The sequence below is a fragment of the Cryptomeria japonica genome, chromosome 7 (genome assembly GCF_030272615.1).
Source record: "Cryptomeria japonica chromosome 7, Sugi_1.0, whole genome shotgun sequence".
In the NCBI taxonomy this organism is placed as follows: domain Eukaryota; kingdom Viridiplantae; phylum Streptophyta; class Pinopsida; order Cupressales; family Cupressaceae; genus Cryptomeria; species Cryptomeria japonica.
Window position 1 is genome coordinate 696,624,050 of NC_081411.1, and position 22,043 is coordinate 696,646,092.

The following is a 22,043-nucleotide window of genomic DNA, read 5'->3' on the forward strand; positions in this document are numbered from 1 at the left end:
AAAGGACCATAATAACGTGGCTTAAGTTTTTCTGCACCACTCTTCCTAAGAGTGGACTGGAGATAGGGCTGTAGCATCAAATATACCATATCCCCAACCTCAAAAGATCGCTCAGTCCTTTTCTGATCTGCATATTATTTCTGCTGATTTTGTGCCTTTGCAATATTTTCCTTGAGAGCCTTCATGATGTCCTGACTCTCCTACAACAAATCACCCGCACTAGGCATTCGACTGTCACTCAACAGCAAATCCAGGAAACTAGGTGCCTCATATCCATACAATGCCAAGAACGGTGTCATTTGTATCGACATGTGGTAAGTAGTGTTGTAACAATACTTGTATAAATAAATCCACTTTACCCAAGCCTTCTGCTGTCTAGATATGTAGTTCCTGAGGTAACCTTCCACCCATTTATTTACAATCTATGTCTATCCATTTGTCCGTGGGTGGTAACTGGTACTTGAAGTTAGCTCAATTCCATAGAGTTTGAATAATTCCTACCAAAAGTGACTCATAAACTGACTATCCCTGTCACTGACAACGCTCTAAGGTAAACCGTGTAACCTGAACTCCTCCCAGAAGAATAAATCTGCCACCTGTGTAGCTATGTATGTAGTTGCAATTGGAAAGAAATGGGCATATTTTGTAGGCCAATCAACAACCACATAAATACAATCTCGGCCCTGGGCTTTCGGCAAGCCCGTAATGAAGTCCATAGATAAACATTCCCACTTCCTATTAGGAATCGGAAGTGGCTGGAGTAATCCTGCAGGGTATGTGTGCTCCTGTTTATTCTGTTGGCAGACAAGGCACTTTCTGACATATCTAAGAACATCTGTTTTGAGCCCCTTCCTTGAAAAGCGCTCCCGTATCTGCTTGTAAGTCTTAAAATTCCTGGGATGCTCCGCCATAGGCTCATCATAAAAGAATCTCAATAGTCTATTCTTCATCTCCGATCCTGGGGTTAAACAAATCCTCCCTTTGTAAATGATAAGACCATCTACAAGGGAATACCTACTGTCTTGTATGGATCCCTCAACAATGCCAGAAACCCACTCATCTTTGGCATACTCTGCAATAATCAAATGTCTCCAGTCCTCTGCAATCTCAACTATAGAACTCAAGTGTGGTTTGCGAGACAAGGCATCAAGAATAGTATTCTGGGTTCCTTTGACATAGACAATGTCAAAGTCATATGACTACAATTTACTGACCCATTTCTGGTGATGGTTATTAAGGTCTCGCTGCCCTAGGAAATGTCTCAGGCTATTATGATCCGTTTTAATGTTGAATTTGCTGCCCACAAGGTACTGCCTGAACTTGGCCAAAGCATGCATGATGGCCAACATTTCCTTGTCATATATGCTAAAACTCCTCTTAGGTCCTCTGAGCTTCCTGCTCTCAAACGCGATGGGGTGCTTATCCTGCATAAGTACTGCACCTATACCCTCACCATATGCATCACATTGTAGGTCAAAAGCTTTGCTGAAATCTGGCAGAGCAAGAACTGGGCAAGTTGTCATCAACTGCTTGAACTTCGTAAAGCACTCCTGTGCCTTAGGAGTCCAAATGAATGCCCCCTTGTTCATCAAATCTATCAAAGGAGCTGTATGGCGAGAATAACCACTGACAAACCTGCAGTAGAATCCACACAACCCCAAAAATCCTCGCAACTGAGTGAGGTTTATTGGAGTAGGCCACTTAGTGATAGCACAAATCTTCTCAAGATCCATCCGCACACCCTCTGCGTTGATAATATGGCCTAAGTACAACAACTCTGTCATGCCCAAATCACACTTGGATTCCTTGGCATACAAGGATTCCTTGTCCAAAATACCCAACACTGTATCCAAATGGGCCAAATGCTCATCCCACGTTTTGCTGTAGACAAGAATGTCATCGAAGAAGACAAGTACAAATTTCTTGAGCTGTGGCTAAAATAGCCTATTCATAGTAGCCTGAAATGTAGCAGGAGCATTGGTTAGCCCAAATGGCATAACCAAAAACTTGAAATGACCGCAGTGGCAACTGAAAGCTGTTTTTTCAATGTCTTGCTCCCTAACTCTAATCTAATGATAGCTTGATCTCAAATCAATCTTTGAGAAGTAACAGACACCAGGAAGCTCGCCTATCAACTCATGAATTTGTGGGATAGGATATCTATTCTTAATGGTCCTCTTATTCAGGACCCTGTAGTCGATGCACATCCGTAGGGTACCATCATTTTCCTTTACCAAGAGCACTGATGAGGCATGTTGTCCTCATTTTTGTTTTAAAAAATGAAGGACCATTACATGAATTTTTTATGAAAAAATGAAAATTTTACTCTATGGCACACTTCTCGAAGCATAATTTCGACTAATCCTTGGACTGACTTAATCCTCAGTCCATCCTCGAACCACGTTTCGAATCTCATCGCATCCTGGGTTCGTTTGCTATGTCATTCCTTCAGTTTTGGGTTTTTTCTCCCTGACTGTAGGTGGGAAATTTTCCTTGAATTGCAAGTTTTAATGATTTCCTTTGTTTTGGTCTTTGTAGGGAAATTTTAGGCTAATTACAAGTGCACTTTACTGAAAACTAAGAACTTGTAATTTGCTTTTTATTTCCCCCTTGTTGCTTTTTGGTTATTTAAGTTAAAATAGGGATTTTTTGGATAAGTTATAGGTTTACTTGTAATTCTTTTGAAAAACCCCTACTTTAATGTCTTTTGCTTGTAATAGGGATTTTTAACCTCTATTACATATGTGCAAGTTATTAAAACTTGTTGTAGGGATTTTGTTTTCCCTTTACAAGTAAAATGTAACTTGCACATCTCTCTTTAAAACCCGATTTTGCCTAGAAATGAAATAAAGTGACATTTAAAACTTGCTATTTTGCTTAAAAAACCCAATTTTCTCTATAAAGTGCATTTTGGAGGATTTTAAACTTGTGATTGCATTTTTAAAACCCGATTTTGCCTTGTAGATGGAAAAAGTGACGTTTTAAACTTGCAATTGGATTTGTAAAACTTGATTTTGTCTTGTTGAGAGAAAAGTAACATTTTAAACTTGTTGTTTGCTCTCAAAAACCCGATTTTCCTTATTGCATGCAATTTTAAACTTGTTGTTCTTTTCCAAAAACCCGACCAGCAATATTGGTGCATTTTGTTGGCAATTTCCACCGATTTTTGTGGAGAAATCTTAGGAGGAGGAAGGTGTTTTGGAATCCTTGCTATTTTCATGCATTTTCCAACTCTCTTCATGCCATTTGTAAGACATTATCGCTGGTTTTATGGTGTTTTAACAGCAAAAACGTTTTTGGAAAATGCCACGATTTTCTTATTCAAGTGCCACGAATCTTGTCTTTCCTAAATCGTTTTGGCTTGTCTTGCCTAGGCGTGGAGGTTGGGTGCTTTACTTCACTGATTCTTCATGCTTTTAATGGGCAATTTGATACATATGGCATTTTTTCAAAAAAGTGGCTAGGGTTTGAATCTTCTTCTTTTTTCTATAAGAGATTGTTTCTCTTCATGATAGTTGTTAGTTTTGTTTTGCTCTTTCCTAAAATTGGTTTTTGTGAGAGATTTTCCCCTTTGTTCCAAGTTTGCAAAGCAATTTGTGAATTGCATTGATCTTCCCCATTTTCCCTCTTTACTTGTATTCGGGATTTTAAATCCCAATTACAAGTTGAATGAAAATAATTGATCTTCCCAAAATCCTTCCATTTTCATCCATATTCATTGCCATCATCCGTACATACCTGTTGATGTGTTTTTATGCACATGCGAACACAGAATAAAATACCTAAAGGGTACCTTATCCTCTCTTGAATAAAGTCTTCGAATGCTGAAGATGTCGCGAAAAGGATCAATCGGGATGACTTCAAGGTTCTTTGTATGTAGGATCTCTACATGTGGATAAGTTCTCTGTGGTATGATGTGATTTTGCTGGAATCACAAGGGGACTTACACTTGACGACCTAAACGTCTGATTTGCTTTGAATATTACTGGAACACGGGATTTCACTAGACTAGATTTTGAAAAAAAGAAAAAAAAGGACGAGGGCGAGGAAAGGATCTAATTCTAACACTAAGAGTGTAAGAGCAATGAATGACCTTTGATGAAATTCTAACTAAGTCTTGTTTTGACATCCCAGGACCATCTCCACAAGGTTAGTGCGATCTTCGGAGGAAAGCTTTATGATGTTCAAATCATCACTACAGGCATAGACACCATCAGGCTGATGCATGTCAATGAAGAAGCGACAATTGAAGTTAAGCTCAAGCTGAATGATTCCAGTTGACTACACAAGGCAAGTCTGCAATCAACAAACTGCTAGTAGTATGGATATACAAATTTCACCATCAATCAAACACACTTCTTCCACTCATCTAATAACATGAAATCAAAACTGAGAAGTATAAAGACCATGGAAATTGTTGAATCGACCCAGAGATTTCACCATTTCTTCAATGAAGTTTTACAAGCCTTTTACAACAACATCTTGGCAACAATCTTTTGCCTTCTCTTTCTATTCTACTCTAATTGCTATACTATTAACTGACTTATTCACTATTCTAACTATTCACCTTCTAACTCCTGACTAACTATTGTCGACTCCTATTCACTAACTATTAGCCTTTACAAATGAGGAGCCAGAGCTTATATAGAGAAACCCTTTACAAATAGACGGCTCTGATTGATTTAAAATCAATGGCTAGGATTACAAGATAGAAACCCTAATTAGGGTTTGTTACAACAAACTTCTTTAGCCAATTAGAAAATTACATTCCAAGGGTGAGGACCAATAGGAAGCAGGGGTAGGTACATCGAAGTTTGTGCCATCTCCCATGAGTCAGGTGCATTGAATCTGGACACGCTGAGGTGGACCAATCCGACTGGAGGAGTGATGACTGGGATGCCACCCTATCTTTCCTTCAAATGCTGGACTGGAAGATAGATGGAGAAGGTTGTCCTTAATGAAACTGGATTGGAGGAGGTCGTCCTTGTCCTGACTTGATCTTCTTTGATGAGGGTCCGCCAAGTAGTTGATCCTCCGACTCCGGGGGTCGCCATTTGATGCCTACACAAAAGATTAAAGTTAGTCTTTGAGCATCATACCTTAAAGCATAGAATTTAGGACCTTCCAAGAGAATGATTTAAGATATTAATTTGAAAATGACATGATAAATCCAGAATTCTAAATTTTCAAATTAATTATGAATGGAGATTAGATTTTTCAAGACTTTAGACTTTAAAGGATTGCTATGAAATCAAAACAAGTCTTGAATAAGAACTTCAAAAAGGATTCTGCATACCTTCTCCTTTGAAAGCCTAACTATGAACCTTGAAAAATGAAGGAAGAAGATCAGATTTTGCTGGATAAGGATTGAATTGTGGTCTTCCTTTGGATGAATTATGCTTGAATTAGCCTTCAAAAAGCTTCACCTTCCACTAGCTTTTCAAAATCTGGAAATTCGCCTTCAAACACCTTCCAAAATCTGGAAATTATCCTCCAACTTGTTCAATTTCGCACCTCCAAATATGCTCTTCAAGTTCGCATGAGAGATAATGAAAGAATGATTTGAATATGCTACAATACACCTCCCTTATATAGGGCGCTCACCTTGATTTCCCTCAAGGCCGACTTGGCAAATAGGGAATAAAATAAAATAAAACTCCTCTCAAAAGATGGCCGACTTGTTTGTAAAGGCACAATAATGATTTTTGAGCGCTTAAGCATAATTTTTTAATTTTTAAATTAATTCCAAAGCTCAAAGGTGGATTTTTTCAATTATTTCAAGGCCTAGAAATTAATTAATTAAATTGTAAATGCCTTAATTCATGCGAATTTAATTCAACCTCCCAAATGTCTTGAATTTGGCAAATTTGGTGAAAATTTAGGAATATGGAGGTTTGATTGAGGCTTAATGAAGCTTCTTGATGATTTCGCCCTGGACCCTCTGGAAGGGTCACGAGCGATTTTTTCAATTAGGTCCTGAATCTCTCATTTCTTGACTCCAAAATCTCCTGGAAGGTGAGTTTATGTGTGCCTTGACCCGCTCAAGGTCTTGTATTTCGAATTTATATCATTTTTCATGCAGGAACTAGGTGAAAATGTGAATTTCGCCCTGGACCCTCTGGAAGGGTCAGGAGCGAAATTCTCTCCTGAGCTCAAAATTCTCATTTTTGAAGGTCCAAAACCTTTTCAAGGCATTCCAAATAGGTTCTTTCATTGAATTCTAGGCTTAGTTTCACTCAAATTAGGAGGAAAAAGGTGATTTTAAGGTTTTTCGCCTTGGACCCTTTGGAAGGGTCAGGAGCAATTTTTCTTCCTTTGGCTTACTTCTCCATCATTTTATCTTGAATCCTTCACTCAAAGTTAGGCAATGGTTTTCCTCATTCACTCCATTCAAGTTTGGCTTGTTCTTGCAAGGTAAAATAGGGGATTTTTAGATTTTTGCCCTGGACCCTCTGGAAGGGTCAGGAGCGATTTTTCCTCTTTGACCTAGAATCATCAACTTTTGAAACAAACATTTTCTCATCAGGGGTCTCAAAGGTCTTTTCTACCTTGGTATAGTCTTGCCTTAGCACAAACTTGAAAGGAACATGTTGGTTTTATGATTTTCGCCTTGGACCCTCTGGAAGGGTCAGGAGCGATTTTTTGGTTTTAGGACAATTCCTTCATCCTTTCCAACTTCGAATCACTTCCAAGGCATAGAACATCATGCCTTACTCCCCTTTGAGTCTTGAGAACCAAAATATCATCTTGAAATGCAAGGAAAATAGGAAGATTTGGAAATTTCGCCTTGGACCCTCTGGAAGGGTCAGGAGCGATTTTCCCAATTGGCATCAAAATTTGCATCTTTAGCAATCCAATTCCACTTCAAGGCAATTCAAATGTCTTTTCACACCCACGTCTAAGCTTAACTTTGCCCAAACTTTGGAAAAACGGATAGTTTTGAGGATTTTTGCTCTGGACCCTCTGGAAGGGTCAGGAATGAAAATCATTTTCTAGGCTTGATTGCTTCCTCTTGACCATCTCAACTATCTTCAAAGGGCAAAACACACTTCCTCACACCCATTCAAGCCATAGAATCTAGAAAGTTGCCCTAACCTTGCAAGAAATAGGTGTTTTTTAGGAATTTCGCTCTGGACCCTCTGGAAGGGTCAGGAGCGAAATTCATCATTTGGCTCAATTCCTTCACCTTTTGATGATTTCTTCCAATCTCAACTTAATCCTAGGGGCAATTCCTTCTATGTTTCTCCTTGTCTCATACTTGACTTAGCAAAATTTGATAGCAAAAGTGTTTTTTGAGAAAATTCGCTCTGGACCCTTTGGAAGGGTGAGGTGCGATTTTTTCAATCTTGACCAAAATCCTTTATTTTTCACCTTGAAACTTCTTTGCTGAGTGGGATTTCACCTTGCACTGTGCTAGGAATAGGATTTCATGTCCAAGAAAGGCTAAAAAATGTGTTTATAAGGAATTTCGCTCTGGACCCTCTGGAAGGGTCAGGAGCGAAATTTCCTTTCCTGGCTAGAATCCTTCATTTTCAATGCTTCTAAACATCCCCAAAGGCTAGACCATGTTCATACTTCATCTCATCATGCCTTGGACATCAAATTTTGGCCAAATGAGGCAAGAAATGTCTCTTAGAGAGATTTTCGCTCTGGACCCTTTGGAAGGGTTAGGAGCGAAAATCACTTTTTGGGCTAAATCCTTCATTTCTCCCTTTCAAAACGACCTCAAGAGGTAAAAGCAAGTCATTTTCTTTCCATCCATGTCATTACAAATCAAAAACTTGACTTCCTTTATTGCAAAGTAAGAGCTTTTGGGAATTTCGCTCTGGACCCTTTGGAAGGGTCAGGAGCGAAATTTCCCTTCTTGTCCAAAATTGCTCATTTTTCAAGCTTCAAACCATCTCTCAGGGCAAAGTTAGGCCATTTTCCAAGTTAGGAACAAGGTTTCAAGCTCAAACAAGGTGGCGAATGAAGTTTATGATGAATTTCGCTCTGGACCCTTTGGAAGGGTCAGGAGCGAAATTCTCCTTTAGACCAAAATTTTGTTCTTCAAAATCAATCAAACTCCCTCTCAAGGCAAAAACATACCCATCCATCTCCCCTCAAGCCAACGCCTAGCCAAAATAAAGAAGAAAACAAGAGTTATAAGGATTTTCGCTCTGGACCCTTTGGAAGGGTCAGGAGCGAAATTCCTCTCCCAGGCTAGAATCCATCATCCCAAGGTCTAAAATCTCCTCTCCAAGGCAAAGTTGCATCAAACCTTCTCAATTATGCCTCAAAAGTCTACAAACTTGGTCAAGCTAAGGAGAAAAATAGAGGAAATGAGAATTTCGCTCTGGACCCTTTGGAAGGGTCAGGAGCGAAATTCACCTTAGGCCATGATCCTGACTTCATTTTTTCGCATTTCTTCATTCAAACAAGTGCTTTTACCTTCTTTCAAGCCTAGGAATGCGTTAGTTCTAGGTTTTGGTCAAAGTAGAATGTCTTATGGAGAATTTCGCTCTGGACCCTTTGGAAGGGTCAGGAGCGAAATTCGCTTTGGACCCTTTGGAAGGGTCAGGAGCGAAATTTGACATTTTGGTCTCTCCGTCAGGATCATTTTATGGAATATAAGTGACATTTCCTTATATCCTTCTTCTTTCTTATACTTTAAGTTATATTCCATATATACTTTCAGGATGTTTGAGAGTGGTTTCGGACCTCCAGGAGTTATATTGCAAAATCAAGTTTTTGGAGTATTCTTTAGTTTTCCAAACTTAGTCAAATTTCAGGATCAGGACATTCCAGACTTAGCCAAATTTCAGGACATTTGAAGATTAGGATGACATTTCAGACTTCATCACTCACCAACTCGACCTAGCTCGGACCCTCAAAAATGATACCCACTCACAAAGCAAGACACAATTAGCAACGAGAGCAAAACCAGGCCCTAAGGAAGACTCTCAAAGAAACCCTAATTCTGGGGCCCTGTGGACTCACCCTGGCTCAAGCAAAGCCTATAATCCAACGATCCCCTCGACAACACATCCTGCAAAGGCTAACAGACAAAACCCTAAAAGACCTAGAAAGCAAAAAGCAGGGGTCCCCATTTGCAATGGGGCGATGTGTGAATACGTCACAACAATACCTTTCCCACCATTTCATCCACCCATTTCACACCTTCATTCATTTTCCCCATTTAAAGTCTACCTGCAGTCAGCCATCTAGAACCCGAAATTGGTCCAAAATGCACTCAAAAAACACTTGAAAATGAGTTTTAAAGGTCCAATTACAAGTGCAAACTTGTAGTTACCCATTACACATATGAAGTTGCATGTTTGTTCTCCACAAGTGCAAGTTAATGCTCTTGTTTTTCCCACACATATAATGCAACTTCCAAAACCCGAAATTCACTTGTGAGCCCATTTTTGCATCAATTTATCCCTTCCCTTGTCAGTTCGGTTTGCACACATGATCTACCAAATCAATGGATTAAGGCATGGGCCTTAAGATTTCAAGAATGAAGGATGATACAAAGAAGAGATACAACAACAATTCATGGTTGAGAGCATAAAATGCTTTCAAGACAAAGATGGTCATGACATGAAAAGAGGAAGGCAACCCTTTCCCTCCTGAAAATCCAGTACTACCCCAAGCAAGAAGATAAGGTTGAAGTTCGTTGGCCAAGGACACAAAGATCATTAAGGATGCAAATTCTCGTTCCGGTTCAAGATGCCTTCACTAATCCAGAATACTTCAAGTTCTAGCATCCTGAAGCGACATGAAGATCATCACAGACAAAGGAAGATGCAGTTAGAGTCGTGTCTTTAAACACATGGAATAGTTCTAGTTATGCATTTGTAAATTTGTTTTGACAAGTTACATGTAAAAAAATAACTTTGTAATTGCAAGTTAACTCATTACTTGCACTTTTGTAATTACATGTAAAGCAACTACAAGTTGTGTTCAATTAGGACTGTAGTTGGAATAAGTCATAGTTAGTTATTGAATAAGTCTTGGTGGTTGAGAGAATTTCTCAAGTTAGTTAGGATCCTCCCACCTTTTTTTGATGACTCCTCTCCTATAAATACTTGAGGGGTCTATTGTAATCTTTATCTTTTGGAAAGCAAGCAAAAACTCTGTCAAATTTACAGCAAATAAGTCTTTGAGCTTTCATGTGTAAACTCAAAGTTATTCAAGCACATGGGAAGTTTTGAGATCATCTTGTCACACTTGAGAGTGTAACCATCAACAACCCTTACTCAAATCCCCTCAAAATCCTCAGTGCGTATACCACATCTCTCAACCAACCTGGCATCAATGAAGTTATGTGTTGCACCTGTATCAAGCAAAGTGATGATCTTTTGACCAGCAAGGACTCCATGCATCCTAAGGGAACCCTCAGGCTAAATGCTAGTGAGACGTGCTTCCTTAAGCTTAACTTCCTCTTCATATGCTGCCAACTTTTCTAACTTTTTCAGGCTCATCTCCACCCTTTTCTGACTCGGACTCCTCATGATCAGATTGCTGGTCTGAATTTTGAGATTCAGAGTCTTCGTAAAAAGCCCACATAGCTTGGTTAGCTTTACTCTTAGGCCTCAACGGATAATCATGGCTTGCATCATATGGCCCTTTTCAATAAAAGCACAGTTTTTTCTTCCTTAGATCATTAAGTGTCTCTCGGTCTAGTGGAAATGTTGATTTCCCCTTTTGGTTTGTTTTGTCTTCTTTCTTGGGAAATTTCTTGTTGTCACGATAGGAGGAAGATCCCTTTGATGAGAACTTGCTTGAAGGTGCTGCAAGTTCCATGCTTCGTGCCTTTTTCATTGCTTCCTACAGTGTTGGTGGATCAAAAGCCTTCAACCAGCCTTTCAATGGCTCCATCAAACCTTCAGTGAATAGAACCACCAATCTCCTTTCGCTAATATTTGGGACCATAACTGATAACCTCTAAAAATCTGCAATATATGTTTCAAGAGTTACATATTCCTTCAACCGTGCCAACTCATGGAAACTCACCTCTGGATTCTTGACATCAAATCTCTCTATCAATCTATTAGTGAATTCTTCATAAGTGGTGATGAGATTATGCCCAAGAGTGACCAAACCGTGATACCACCATTCGTGAGCAGCGCCTTCTAGATGTAGTGTGGCAAATCTAATGGCGTCTTCTTCAGGCATCGGTCTCAATGATAGGTAGTTATCGAGCTTTTGTACCCATGCTCTAGCTGTACACTTAACTTCCATCAAAATATGGCATTGTAAGCTTGCCAAGAGCTTGCTGATAATCTGTTCTTGCTGGGGCATAATATTCATTTCTTCCACCTTTTCTCCTATTCCTTTGATTCATGAACTGATCAAAGGTCCATTGTTCTCTCAGGTTCGGAGGTAAGGTAGTATATTCCAAGTATGCCTGCCTTGCTTCACCTCTAAACGGTACAACTGCAACAACATGTGGTTGTTCTTCTCTTGGAGTGAAGGTAGGAAAGAGGGGTCTAGAGGCTGATCCTCTAGCGGCCATAACATGCTGATCAACTGTTCTATCTCTTCCACTACCCTCCAGGCCATTGTTGCCATAATTTCCACGAACACCACTATTTTCACCAACATTGTTTAGTTGATTTTGATTCTGATTAGCTTGCTGATCCATTTTTGCCAACAAGCGTGACATCATGTCAAGCATGGTATCAAACTTCCTTTCACCTATCTCTTTACATCATGTTTTGAACTGCTTTACCGCTATCTCTTTCCCTCAAAGCCTCTGAAAATGTCTCTACTTCCGGCACTTGTGGATTTTGATACTGCTGTCTTCTTAGATCCTTGTTATAATGTCTGATATCTCTGTCACTCATCTGACAGTAGACTGATTAATGGCAGGATATTGGTTCTGATACCAATGTAAGAACCCAACTGGCTCTAATTGCTGTTACTGGTGTTGTTTTGTTTTTGATTTTGAAGTTTAATATTTTTTTTGTATTTTTGCAAGGGTTTAACATAAAAAGCAATTGCAACATTCATATAAGTCTCAATAAATCTGAATACTAAATAGGCTATGTGATTAGAGCACCTGAAACAATACATGTCATTTCTCCTTCATTTATTAAATGATAAAGCATCTACAATCATATGCATACACCACATAATAGAAATCATTACTCCAATGCAAAGGCTGACTGAAAAAGCAACTAGAACCTGATTGGAAACCCTTTAAATCTGCAACTTCATCCTTTGCTGGCGTTACCAATCCCTTCTACCAACTCTAGCACCTCCTTGGTGATTTTCCTATGATTTTTTTGAAGCCTCTTAACCAAAATTGCACCACTTCTAGAGTGCCACCTTGCTGCAAGCTATGGCTGGAAATATACAGCCCGTACTCCCTCAGATTAGGTGCAGCAATGATCGTATAAGCAGTTCTGAAATCCTCGTAAGCCAACACCTTAAAAACCAACTGAATTCCAACAATTTCTTCCCTCTATTCGCACAATCTTGACCTCGGTATGCAGCCAATTGATTAGCAATCTTCAGCTGAATGTTACACAACCTCAGATAGCTGCTACAATGAAGAAGCTATGCTCTCCAATGCCCAATAGCCCTGAAATTTGCAGAAACCCTTGTCTTCTCCAAATCCCAATGCTCTCCAATGCCCAATAGCCCTGAAATTTGCAGAAACCCTTGTCTTCTCCAAATCCCAATGCTCTCCAATGTCAAACAAGTAAATGGTAATTGCACCAATGAATCGATTTTCTCTTGAGAAGACCTTATATTCTTCATAATGTTCGATTTTGCCCCAAAAGCCATTTAATAACAATTTATAATATTATTGCATCAAACTTAGGAAAACTTTTAATTTTTCATTAATGTTGGACCCCATACTTAATTGTAATAATGGCCCCCTTTCGATGATCACTTGACCCTCAATTATTAAGTTATAACTTAATAATATAACCTTTTAATTAAATAATTATCACTTAGGCCAATTAAATATTAACTCTATAAAGTGCCCCAGGGGGTTCAGGATGGCTCTACTCTGTTAGTAGGCCCTTGACCAATCCAACAACTCCCTTTAGCAATAGTTCCGGGCAACTAGAATTCCTTATTCTAGCTTAGGATTAATTAACTTGCCTTGAAAAAAGAGAACAGCCGGGATTTCTTTACTTTCGATATTTAGCTGAATTTATTCAGCTAGGGGGTATTAGATACATGACAAAATTGCCCGATATCTCCCAAAATACTTATTATTTTGGTATACCATCTGAAATGAGAGTCAACACTGCTAATCACCATGTGACCAGATGCTTTGCTAAAAATTGAAAGGGTTCTTGTCGATCAACCTCTGACTTACTATAGTAAGTATAGCAAATGAAGCCCAAATGAAGCCAAACGAACGTCAAAACGGAACATACTGAATACTGGAGAAGATAAGAACCTTTGTTGACCAAGTCTATGCCTTAAAAGACCTTTTGTCCACACTCATTGGCCTACGAGGGTCAAAATGATAGGCTAATCTACTTGATACAGATGTCTAGCTAGAAGGGGACATCACAAATAACATTGAATATTTGAACATATTTGCAAAATCCTTCACATAAATTCTGTTGAGTCTTGAGCTCAAAGTCGGCCTTTTTTAAGTTTCTGGGTTCCAATGTTCCAAAAATCCTCGATTTGCCAACTTGAAAGGATTTCAAAGTTCCAGTGTTCCAAAAATCCCTGTTTTGCTGACTTCAAAGGACTTCAAAGGATTTCAAGGTTGTAGTGTTCCAAAAATCCTTGATTTGCCAACTTCAAAGGATTTCAAGGTTCCAAGGTTCCAAAAATCCCCGATTTGCCAACTTTAAAGGATTTCAAGGTTCCAGTGTTTCAAAGTTCCAAAATATTCAATTTGTCGACTTCAAAGGATTTCAAGGTTCTAGTGTTCCAAAAAGCCCCGATTTGCCGACTTCAAAGGTTTTCAAGGTCAGAAAATGTGGCCCCCCCAAAATTGCGAATTACATAAATCCGAAGGCAACCCACTTGATCGTTTGGCCTCAAATGCCTCCAATTTTAATTTGGTGGTTGTACGAGCTCATATGATATGTTATTTTAAGATTTTCTATGTGGAGTTTACAAAGGAAGTACTTCAATTTTGGGAGCTGCTCAAAATTGGATAGTAAACCCATGTTTTATTTTAATTATCGTAACTGCTCACAAATTTTCAAGGCCTCAGGATGCCCGGTTAACCCCGCAATGAAATTACTTTAAAATAGTTGCAAGAGAAATTAAAATTTTTCAATAGTTTATCTGTACTAATGTAAAACATTTGAAATGTTCTAAATCATTTTTAGAGCAGCACTTTCACGTGAAAGTGAAGAGAATATATATTTTATTTTTGATTCTTTAAAAAGAAGCACTTAGAAAAACTAAAAAAAGGCTCATTGGAGTGTCTTTAAATATGCAATTAACAGATAATAGAAAGGGTCCAGATTTTCTGATCCTCCTTGTACTTTGAGACATCAGTGCGACTCGGTCAGAAGTAATTTTTAGAAGTTTTGTTATTTAATAAACTGTGGAACAGGGAGATAGCAGTGTTGTTCTTTTTGGAAGCATGATCTTTTATACATAAATATAGTCTTTGAACTCTCTGATCGTCTAGAAAATAAAAGAAATCTTATGAAACTTTGTGTTCATTTGTATTTATTTTCTATTTTCATTATCCTTTGTGATTTTTTATTACTCCCAAATATTTTCATCTGTAATATCAGATCATGAGTGTGTTTATTATAAGAACTTTGAGTCTTGAAATATTTGTATCATCTAAAAGGAAGTGCAACATATTTTCCCAATCTTCTTAGTGGGTGCCGAGTGAGCGAACTTTTTGTGACATTTATTTTTGTTCCCCTTTGATTATAAATTCACAATCGCATCTTGTCATGATTATATATGGATGTTAGTTTGCCTTTCTTGCTTTTTGGTTAAAAGCATACCCCCCAAAAATGCCAAATTATATCATAGGAGGGAGTTGTACCTCTAAAGTTTAGAGGAAAATTGCAAATCCAATAAGCAATTTCTCCAACTATTAGTTACTTGTCTTTCATTTGGGCATTAAGAGTTATTTCAATTGTTATTTTGAAAAGACAAATCTATTAACTAACAATAACGCAAGTGTCAAAAGAAGAGAACATAGACTGTGTAAAAGCCATATGGTGAGGAGCTCTAGAATCTAAGAGTTATCTCCTTGGTTCAAGACTCATAGAAGCACAAAGAGCTTTACCTTTATTTTTAGGCTGATTTAGAAGCAAGTCCTGCATGAACTTTTCCCTTAGTAGATCGTGATTATTTTGAAGAGGAAGAAGAAGCTGATTCAAACATCCTAGAAGGTAGATCAATGGTGTTCGTCTTAAGAAGATGTTTTAGTTCATCAATATCCTTCATATAACATGAATGCTTTTCATGGCCAGTCCTTGTGCAATATGTACAAGTAGGTTTCTCCTTAGATGAGTCTCCTCTAGGAAACGATTTGTTTTGTGCTTGATCTGTATGCAACTTTTTCTTCAATTTCTTTTGTTTCTTGACAGATTGTCTTGATTGTTTTTGCTCCTTAGGCTAACTAGCCAACAAGGCTTGATTCTTTGATGACTTTATGAGACCCATAGAAAGAAGCTTTTATTGTTCATGTATCAACTTCTCCAAAAAATATGCAAATAAAGGCTTAATGTAAGCTGATCCCATAATTAATCCGTGAATGCAAAAGCTAGAAACAAAAGATACATATGTAAAACCGAGTTTGTATAGCACATTATAGACTGATTGAATGTCGTTTTTCTCCATGCCACATTCTTTACATTATGCTTTCAAATCATTAACTTTAGTTATATAATCCTGGACGTTATCAAAGTTGTTTGGATAAAGCCTCATCAAATCATTATCAATTTGATAGCATCTAACTTCATGTATTGTATTATACAATGTTTTTAACTTTTTCCATGCTTCATGTACATTCTGCAATTTGAAACGTATGATCAAGGGAAGCAAAACTATGAAGACATCTAAGAGGTCTTTTTTGTTCAAGCATCCATTTTATCTTTTACTTATCATTTGTAATTTTGTAGGTTCAACTACCTTTTGCTCAACATATGTAGTATACCAAGTTGCATTAAGGCATTCCATGCATGTTGATGCACATTGCATAATTATATGGTATTAGCAAAGGAACCTTAGAGTGATCCATATGTGCAGGAAAAGGAGAGCACTAGCAAACAGATCACAAAACACACACACCAAGAGAGACCTCCACCTTTTTTACTCAATCAAGAATCATCCCAACAAAAAATGATTTGGCACTTTATAAATTAGTGCGTTTGCAAAGCTGAAGTTGTTTTCGAGGGTTTTATAATGTCCAAAAAATGGACTCAAATACTTCAAATTACAAAAAAAATTCTCAAAATGAGAACCACAAACTAGCACCGATGTATATAGTTTCACTTTGATCTGAGGCCATATGTGAAAGTTATATCCGTTTGAAGTTGAAGAAGTTGAGAACTATCCTTTAGATCTGATGAGAAAAATGATGTTTTCGAAGAAAGGGATCACTTGAGGAAAAATCAATCACTTCACTATGAAGAGCACAAAATTTTACCCCAAATAAAAAATAAGTATTGTTGACATACTTTCGTGTGACCAAGAATGGGCTGCTTGGAGATTGGGTGCAAAATGCAAAAATCCAATGGTGAGGGGTCTAAAATTTCAAATATCAAGCTACGCCAAATTCGGTGCAAACTGCTGCTAAATCTGAAGATTTTGCCAAATGTGGAGAACCACTAGTCAAATTTGAAACTTACGAAAATTAGGATGCTTCCTACTAAATTTAGAACCTTGCTAAATCTAGTGGATTGCCAAAATTTATAGAATTGCTAGATTTTGGCTGGTGCAAAGGCCAAAGTAGGGATGGACAACAATTTAAAGAGTGAGTTTTAAATAATAAAAGAAATTGTTGACAAGTGCTTGAATTAAATGTTAGGGGTGAAGCCAAAATCAAACATGTCGCTAGGGTCCGTAGGTAGCTTGGGCACGTGTAGCTTGGGCACGTGAGCCAAGGCATAAGGGCTCGTAGCCTTTAAGGCTCTGGGTACCTGCAGTGCTTGTGGTTATAGGGGCTGAGAGTGACTTATTCAGGGTACCTTGTTGGTAGCTGTTATCACAAAAGCTCGCACCCTTGCTGAGCTATCAACTCAGCAACCTTGTGAAACATGGAAACAACCCCCCCGAAGTGTGGGACCTTGCGCGAGGGGGTTGAATCTCCAGAGAAGGCTGGCTTCCTTCTCACTCCAGGTGCAGGTGTTGAACCAACTCAACACTTCAAAACTAACTCCTAAGCCTATCCTAACAATTTACAGTGGTAAAGGGAAGAGAGAATGCTTGAAATGAAAGGAGGTGATGCACCAAGAAGAGATTGTTTCTCTCCCTACCGAAATGGCACAAGGAACCAACTAAAAACCTGAGAAATGCACAACATCAATTGCATAAGTGACCCAAACGCATATATGGAGGTTAGAATTTGCTAAGTGTCAAGAGGGGAGAAGGATTTCCACAAGTCACACTCAGAAAACAAGTTAACACAACATAGATGGACAGAAAAGCCACAAGACATACACCTTTAATGAAGGTAAGAAAGCATACACAACATACATAGGTTAGAAGGAGGCAAGAATGGTGATGTTCAATTAATCATAAGGCCAAAAGCCAATTTTATAGTTGCAAAAATGCAAAAATAATTACAAGTCTTCAAGAGAAGAGAAGAGCATAAGAAAGTTCAAGGCAGGAGGGAAAGAAGAACCTTTTACAATGAGGCTTAACAACCTTTATATAGAAAAATGGTTACAAGGGTGATCATGACCTCTGCATGTCAGTTTGGAGGTGCAAGGAAGTACATGCACTTGACTTATACATGCAAGCAACCTAGCCATACCCACAAAGGGCAATCCTGAGAAGGTGGATTGACTAACCTTCCAAAGTCAGTCATGCATGGTCCCGTACCTTCCTTGATGGAAATCCTGCCAAAAACACTTAATGCACCCTTGTGGCTCCACAAAAGAAAGTGTACAAGTCACCAAGTTGTCAGAGCATTAAAAGCCTTGAGTGTTGATCACGCCATCCACAAGTGTCGCCAGTCGGAAGGAAGCTTGGAGACTTCGGAAGCTCGGACTCCCAAAGTGAGGAAGACAAGGGAAGAACTTCGGAACCTTGGGGTTTCGGAGTTCCGGGATAGAGAAGAAGAGAAGGAAAAAGCCTTCGGAACCTCGGGGTTCCGAAGGAACTAGAGAGAGAGAAGGCAAAAGGGGAAGGAACTTCGGAACCTCAGGGTTCCGGAGTTCCGGGGAGAAGAAGGAAGAAGTGGGAGGAGGGAACCTCGGAACCTCGAGGTTCCGGGAAAGGAAAGGCAAGGGAACTTCGGAACCTCAGGGTTCCGGAGTTCCGAAAAGGGAAAGGGCTAAAGAGAGAAGGGGAACTTTGGAACCTCGGGGTTTTGGAGTTTCGGGCAAAGGAGATGCTGAAGAGAAGAGGTGAAGGAAAGGAAGGCTAGGAACTTCGGAACCTTAGGGTTTCGGAGTTTCGGAGAAATTGGAGAAAAGCTAAGGGAAGGAAGGGAACTTCGGAACCTCGGGGTTCCGGAGAAGGGAGAAAAGCAGCTAAGGCTAAGAACTTCGGAACCTCGAGGTTCCGGAGTTTTGGAAAAGGAAGAAGGAAAGAGACAAGTGCAAAGAGAAAAGAATTTCGGAACCTGGGGTTCCGGAGTTCCGGGGAAGAAGAAAAGGCCAAGTGAGGAACTTCCTCCGGACAAGGCAACACTTCACACTTCATGATTCTTCTCTCCTTGACCAACTGGGGCAACGCTGGTCCATGAAACATATCTCTGATCGGTTCTCACTGATGGACCAAGGGTGTCATAAAATGACAACAGTAGCCAAAATCTAATTTTTTATTTTTCCAAAAACTTTTAAAAAGTCTACAATGAAAATAAACTATTACAAAATATAAAAACTATGCTTTTTTTAAAACAACTTTTCCAAAATATAAAAAGTGCACTTGGTTTTAATTGAAATGATAATAATTTTTTTTCAAAACTTGTGTCCTACCTTTTGCAGGTGGGTTGTAGGGCTCCCTACAATTTTTTTTCCCAAATTTGACTTTCTCCAAAATTGACGAATCGATAGTCAATTTTAAGGTTTTTGGGCCCTTTGCACGTGTTGGTAGGGTCTATTTGGCCTCAAAATGTCCCAAAAAAGAAGCTATTGTCTAGATTTGGCTTTGAAACCTCTGCTTCAAACCTTCAAAGAATTCCCCTCCAATGTTCGAGCTGGATGAAATTAAAGGTGATTCTGATTTTCTTAGCTACCTTGAACTCAATGGTGACCTTATTTTCTTCAGGAAGCTCCAAAACAATTGCATTGAAAAGCAAGTGAAAGGAACCCCTCTAGAAATTACAATTTCTATCAAGCGTTTCTGATTCTCAACGCATCAACGCAATCATTCCAGACTCCTAAAAAGCTTCTAACCCACAATTCTAACTAGCTCTAGTACCATGTTAGATTTAGCTGTGAAGACACCCAAGGTCAAAATGATTGAAGGAAAGCAAGACTAGAATCTAGATATGAAAAAACTCAACACTCCCTTAGCACTGAGCTAGCACTCATGAACTTTGCACAGGGAGAGGTGAGGGTTGTTTATATAAAAAAATAAAGGTAAATAATTTCAAGAGGGGTGACTACTCCCAGCTGCCCAAAATAAAATAGGCGAAATTTTTACCTACTTGGTAAATGCCAAATACATGGCTATACCTACTTAAGTAAGGGCAAACAAATGGTTATGGGAGGTGGCTAATAAATCCAAAAGAGGGAGGGTGTGAGACTCAACTAACCAAAGGTGGGTGTGACACTTGTAATTGAAGGATCATGCCACCTGTAACTGATGAATAATGATCATAAAAATCACATAATACATATCCCTTGTTGCAAATCTCTACATATTCATAGTCAAAGCCACAATCAAGACCCTCGCAAGGGGCATTGCCCATTAACCCCAAATCTCCACCCACCACTCTTATTGTTTATGCAATCATTTGCATGTTTTTTATGTTTATTAGTTTAAACGTTAAAACTTTAAACTTAGCTTATCATGCCAAGGTTTCATTTGCAATTCTTATACTTATTCTTGGTTTGCACTTTGCTCCCAAAGTTCCAAAACTCTACCCACCATTGTTAATGTTCAAATTTTAAATTTTCAATGCAATCATTTTCATGTTTAACATTACATAATTTGGCAAAGTTTCATTTACAATTCTTGGTGTAACTAGTTTTTCAAGTACTATATGTATTAGCACCACCCTCCCGTTGCCCCCCCGTGGCCCAAACTTAGGCTTTTGGTCCCCCCATCTTGGAATCCATCCCCACGTCCCTGCTTCCCCCCATTACGAAGCTCTATGGAACAGTTAAATTATCCTGGACTAAATAATTTTTAATGGCTATAAACTATCCTAGATGTAGGGAATCATTGCCCTGTCTGACATAATTCAGATAGCTTGTCTTACATATGGTAAACATGTGACCAAAGGTTTTCTGATTTCAATTTACGTTAAGAATTGCTAAAATCATTGACGTTGAATAAATTTTTGCACATTATTACATTATGTCAACAATCAATAGTTCATTTACATTTTTGTGGTGACACTTGTCTAGGTGAATACACATCTTACTCCACGACCCATTTTGCTTACACGGCATGGGGAGAGTCGTGACAATGTACGAGGACGGATTGGAGGAGATGCTGTTTTGAGGTTTGTGGATTACTACATTTGAAACAAAATTATCTTCTTGGAGAGTCTTTCGTCCACATTTTGTTATGTTTTCATAATTTATGTTATAGTTTGAGAGCAGAACCAAATTGAATCACATGAGTTTTCATTTTTTTTCTCTATATGATTGTTTTGTCTATTTTATATAGGCAAAGCCAAAATTTGACATGATTTTAATGACAAAAATGAACAATCCAGTTGGCTAGGGTATATATTGTTCTGGAAAGTTACATCTGTTTTTTGTGACTTGACAATAATAGAAATATAGAAATATTCATCTTCACTTAATCATATTTAATCATACGTAAACTCTGATAATTTATAAATTCAAGGGTCCTAGACTTTGTCACCAAGCATTTACAATGCCAATGAAGAGAGTCAATTGTCTAACAGCAATAAGAGAGTCAAGTGACCATGTCTGTACTCTTCAAATTGCCCTGCTTCTTTTAGAACTTTGTATGAGGAGCTCAATTATTGTAATCATCAATGCTTATTTATTGGTTAACCTTCACCACTATTGCAGAATTAAATATTTGTTAAAAGAATCACAGCAGGTTTAATGTGACTTAGATTTAGCATTCAAGACACTAAAAATATCACTATTCTAGATAATATCAATACAATAGTGAACAACTCATGCAGCAAATTCTGGTCAAAGAAAAAGTAGTAAAAAGCATTAAATTCGTGTGCAATCGACTTCAGTGGTCAAACAAACAGTAAATACTGAACTTACCTCTTGAAGAATGCTGAATCTGTCACCTGGAAGCTATACACAATCAATAGTGGATGGTTTTTGTCAGAAGATAATAGATTCTTTTCATGTAGTAGTTGAATGTGTTGTACACAAACAATTTTTTTGTATTGTGTCACATTTCATAGTGCGTTCACAGTTGTTTGTGCTGTTTTTGTTGTCTCGTATCTTGTTGATTTTTTTGTAGGGTTGATTGATGGATGATTTTGAGTTGTCTTTGTTGTTTTGTTGTCCTGTCTCTTGTAAGGATGATAAATGGAGCTTTCAAAATCATCCACCAAGTAAAAGAACAGATTTCAGAATCAGTAAAAGTGATGGGAAATTGTCAATGCAAACAAATACTTTGCAGGTGAAGATTAAAGAGCAGATTTTGGGTGTTGAATTTGAAGATTGCAGGGGCAATATATCAATGCTTGTCTCACATGTTGGAGAATTTTTTTTTTTGAAGTCAAACTTGCACCTCAATGAACTGGCATGCACCATTAAAGC

General features: G+C 38.4%; 1 protein-coding gene across 7 annotated transcripts in view; it reads left to right on the forward strand.

The window, feature by feature from the left end:
- LOC131033051 (6-phosphofructo-2-kinase/fructose-2,6-bisphosphatase) overlaps positions 1-22,043 on the forward strand; it is a 211,362-nt gene that overhangs the window by 106,145 nt on the left and 83,174 nt on the right. For all 7 annotated transcript variants that reach the window (XR_009103553.2, XM_057964168.2, XM_057964170.2 and 4 more), the window contains one exon: positions 20,688-20,785. Coding sequence is in view for 6 of the 7 variants with exons in the window: in XM_057964168.2 (XP_057820151.2) it covers positions 20,688-20,785 (98 nt within the window). In the remaining variant the exon portion in view is untranslated. The remainder of the gene's footprint in view (positions 1-20,687; positions 20,786-22,043) is intronic.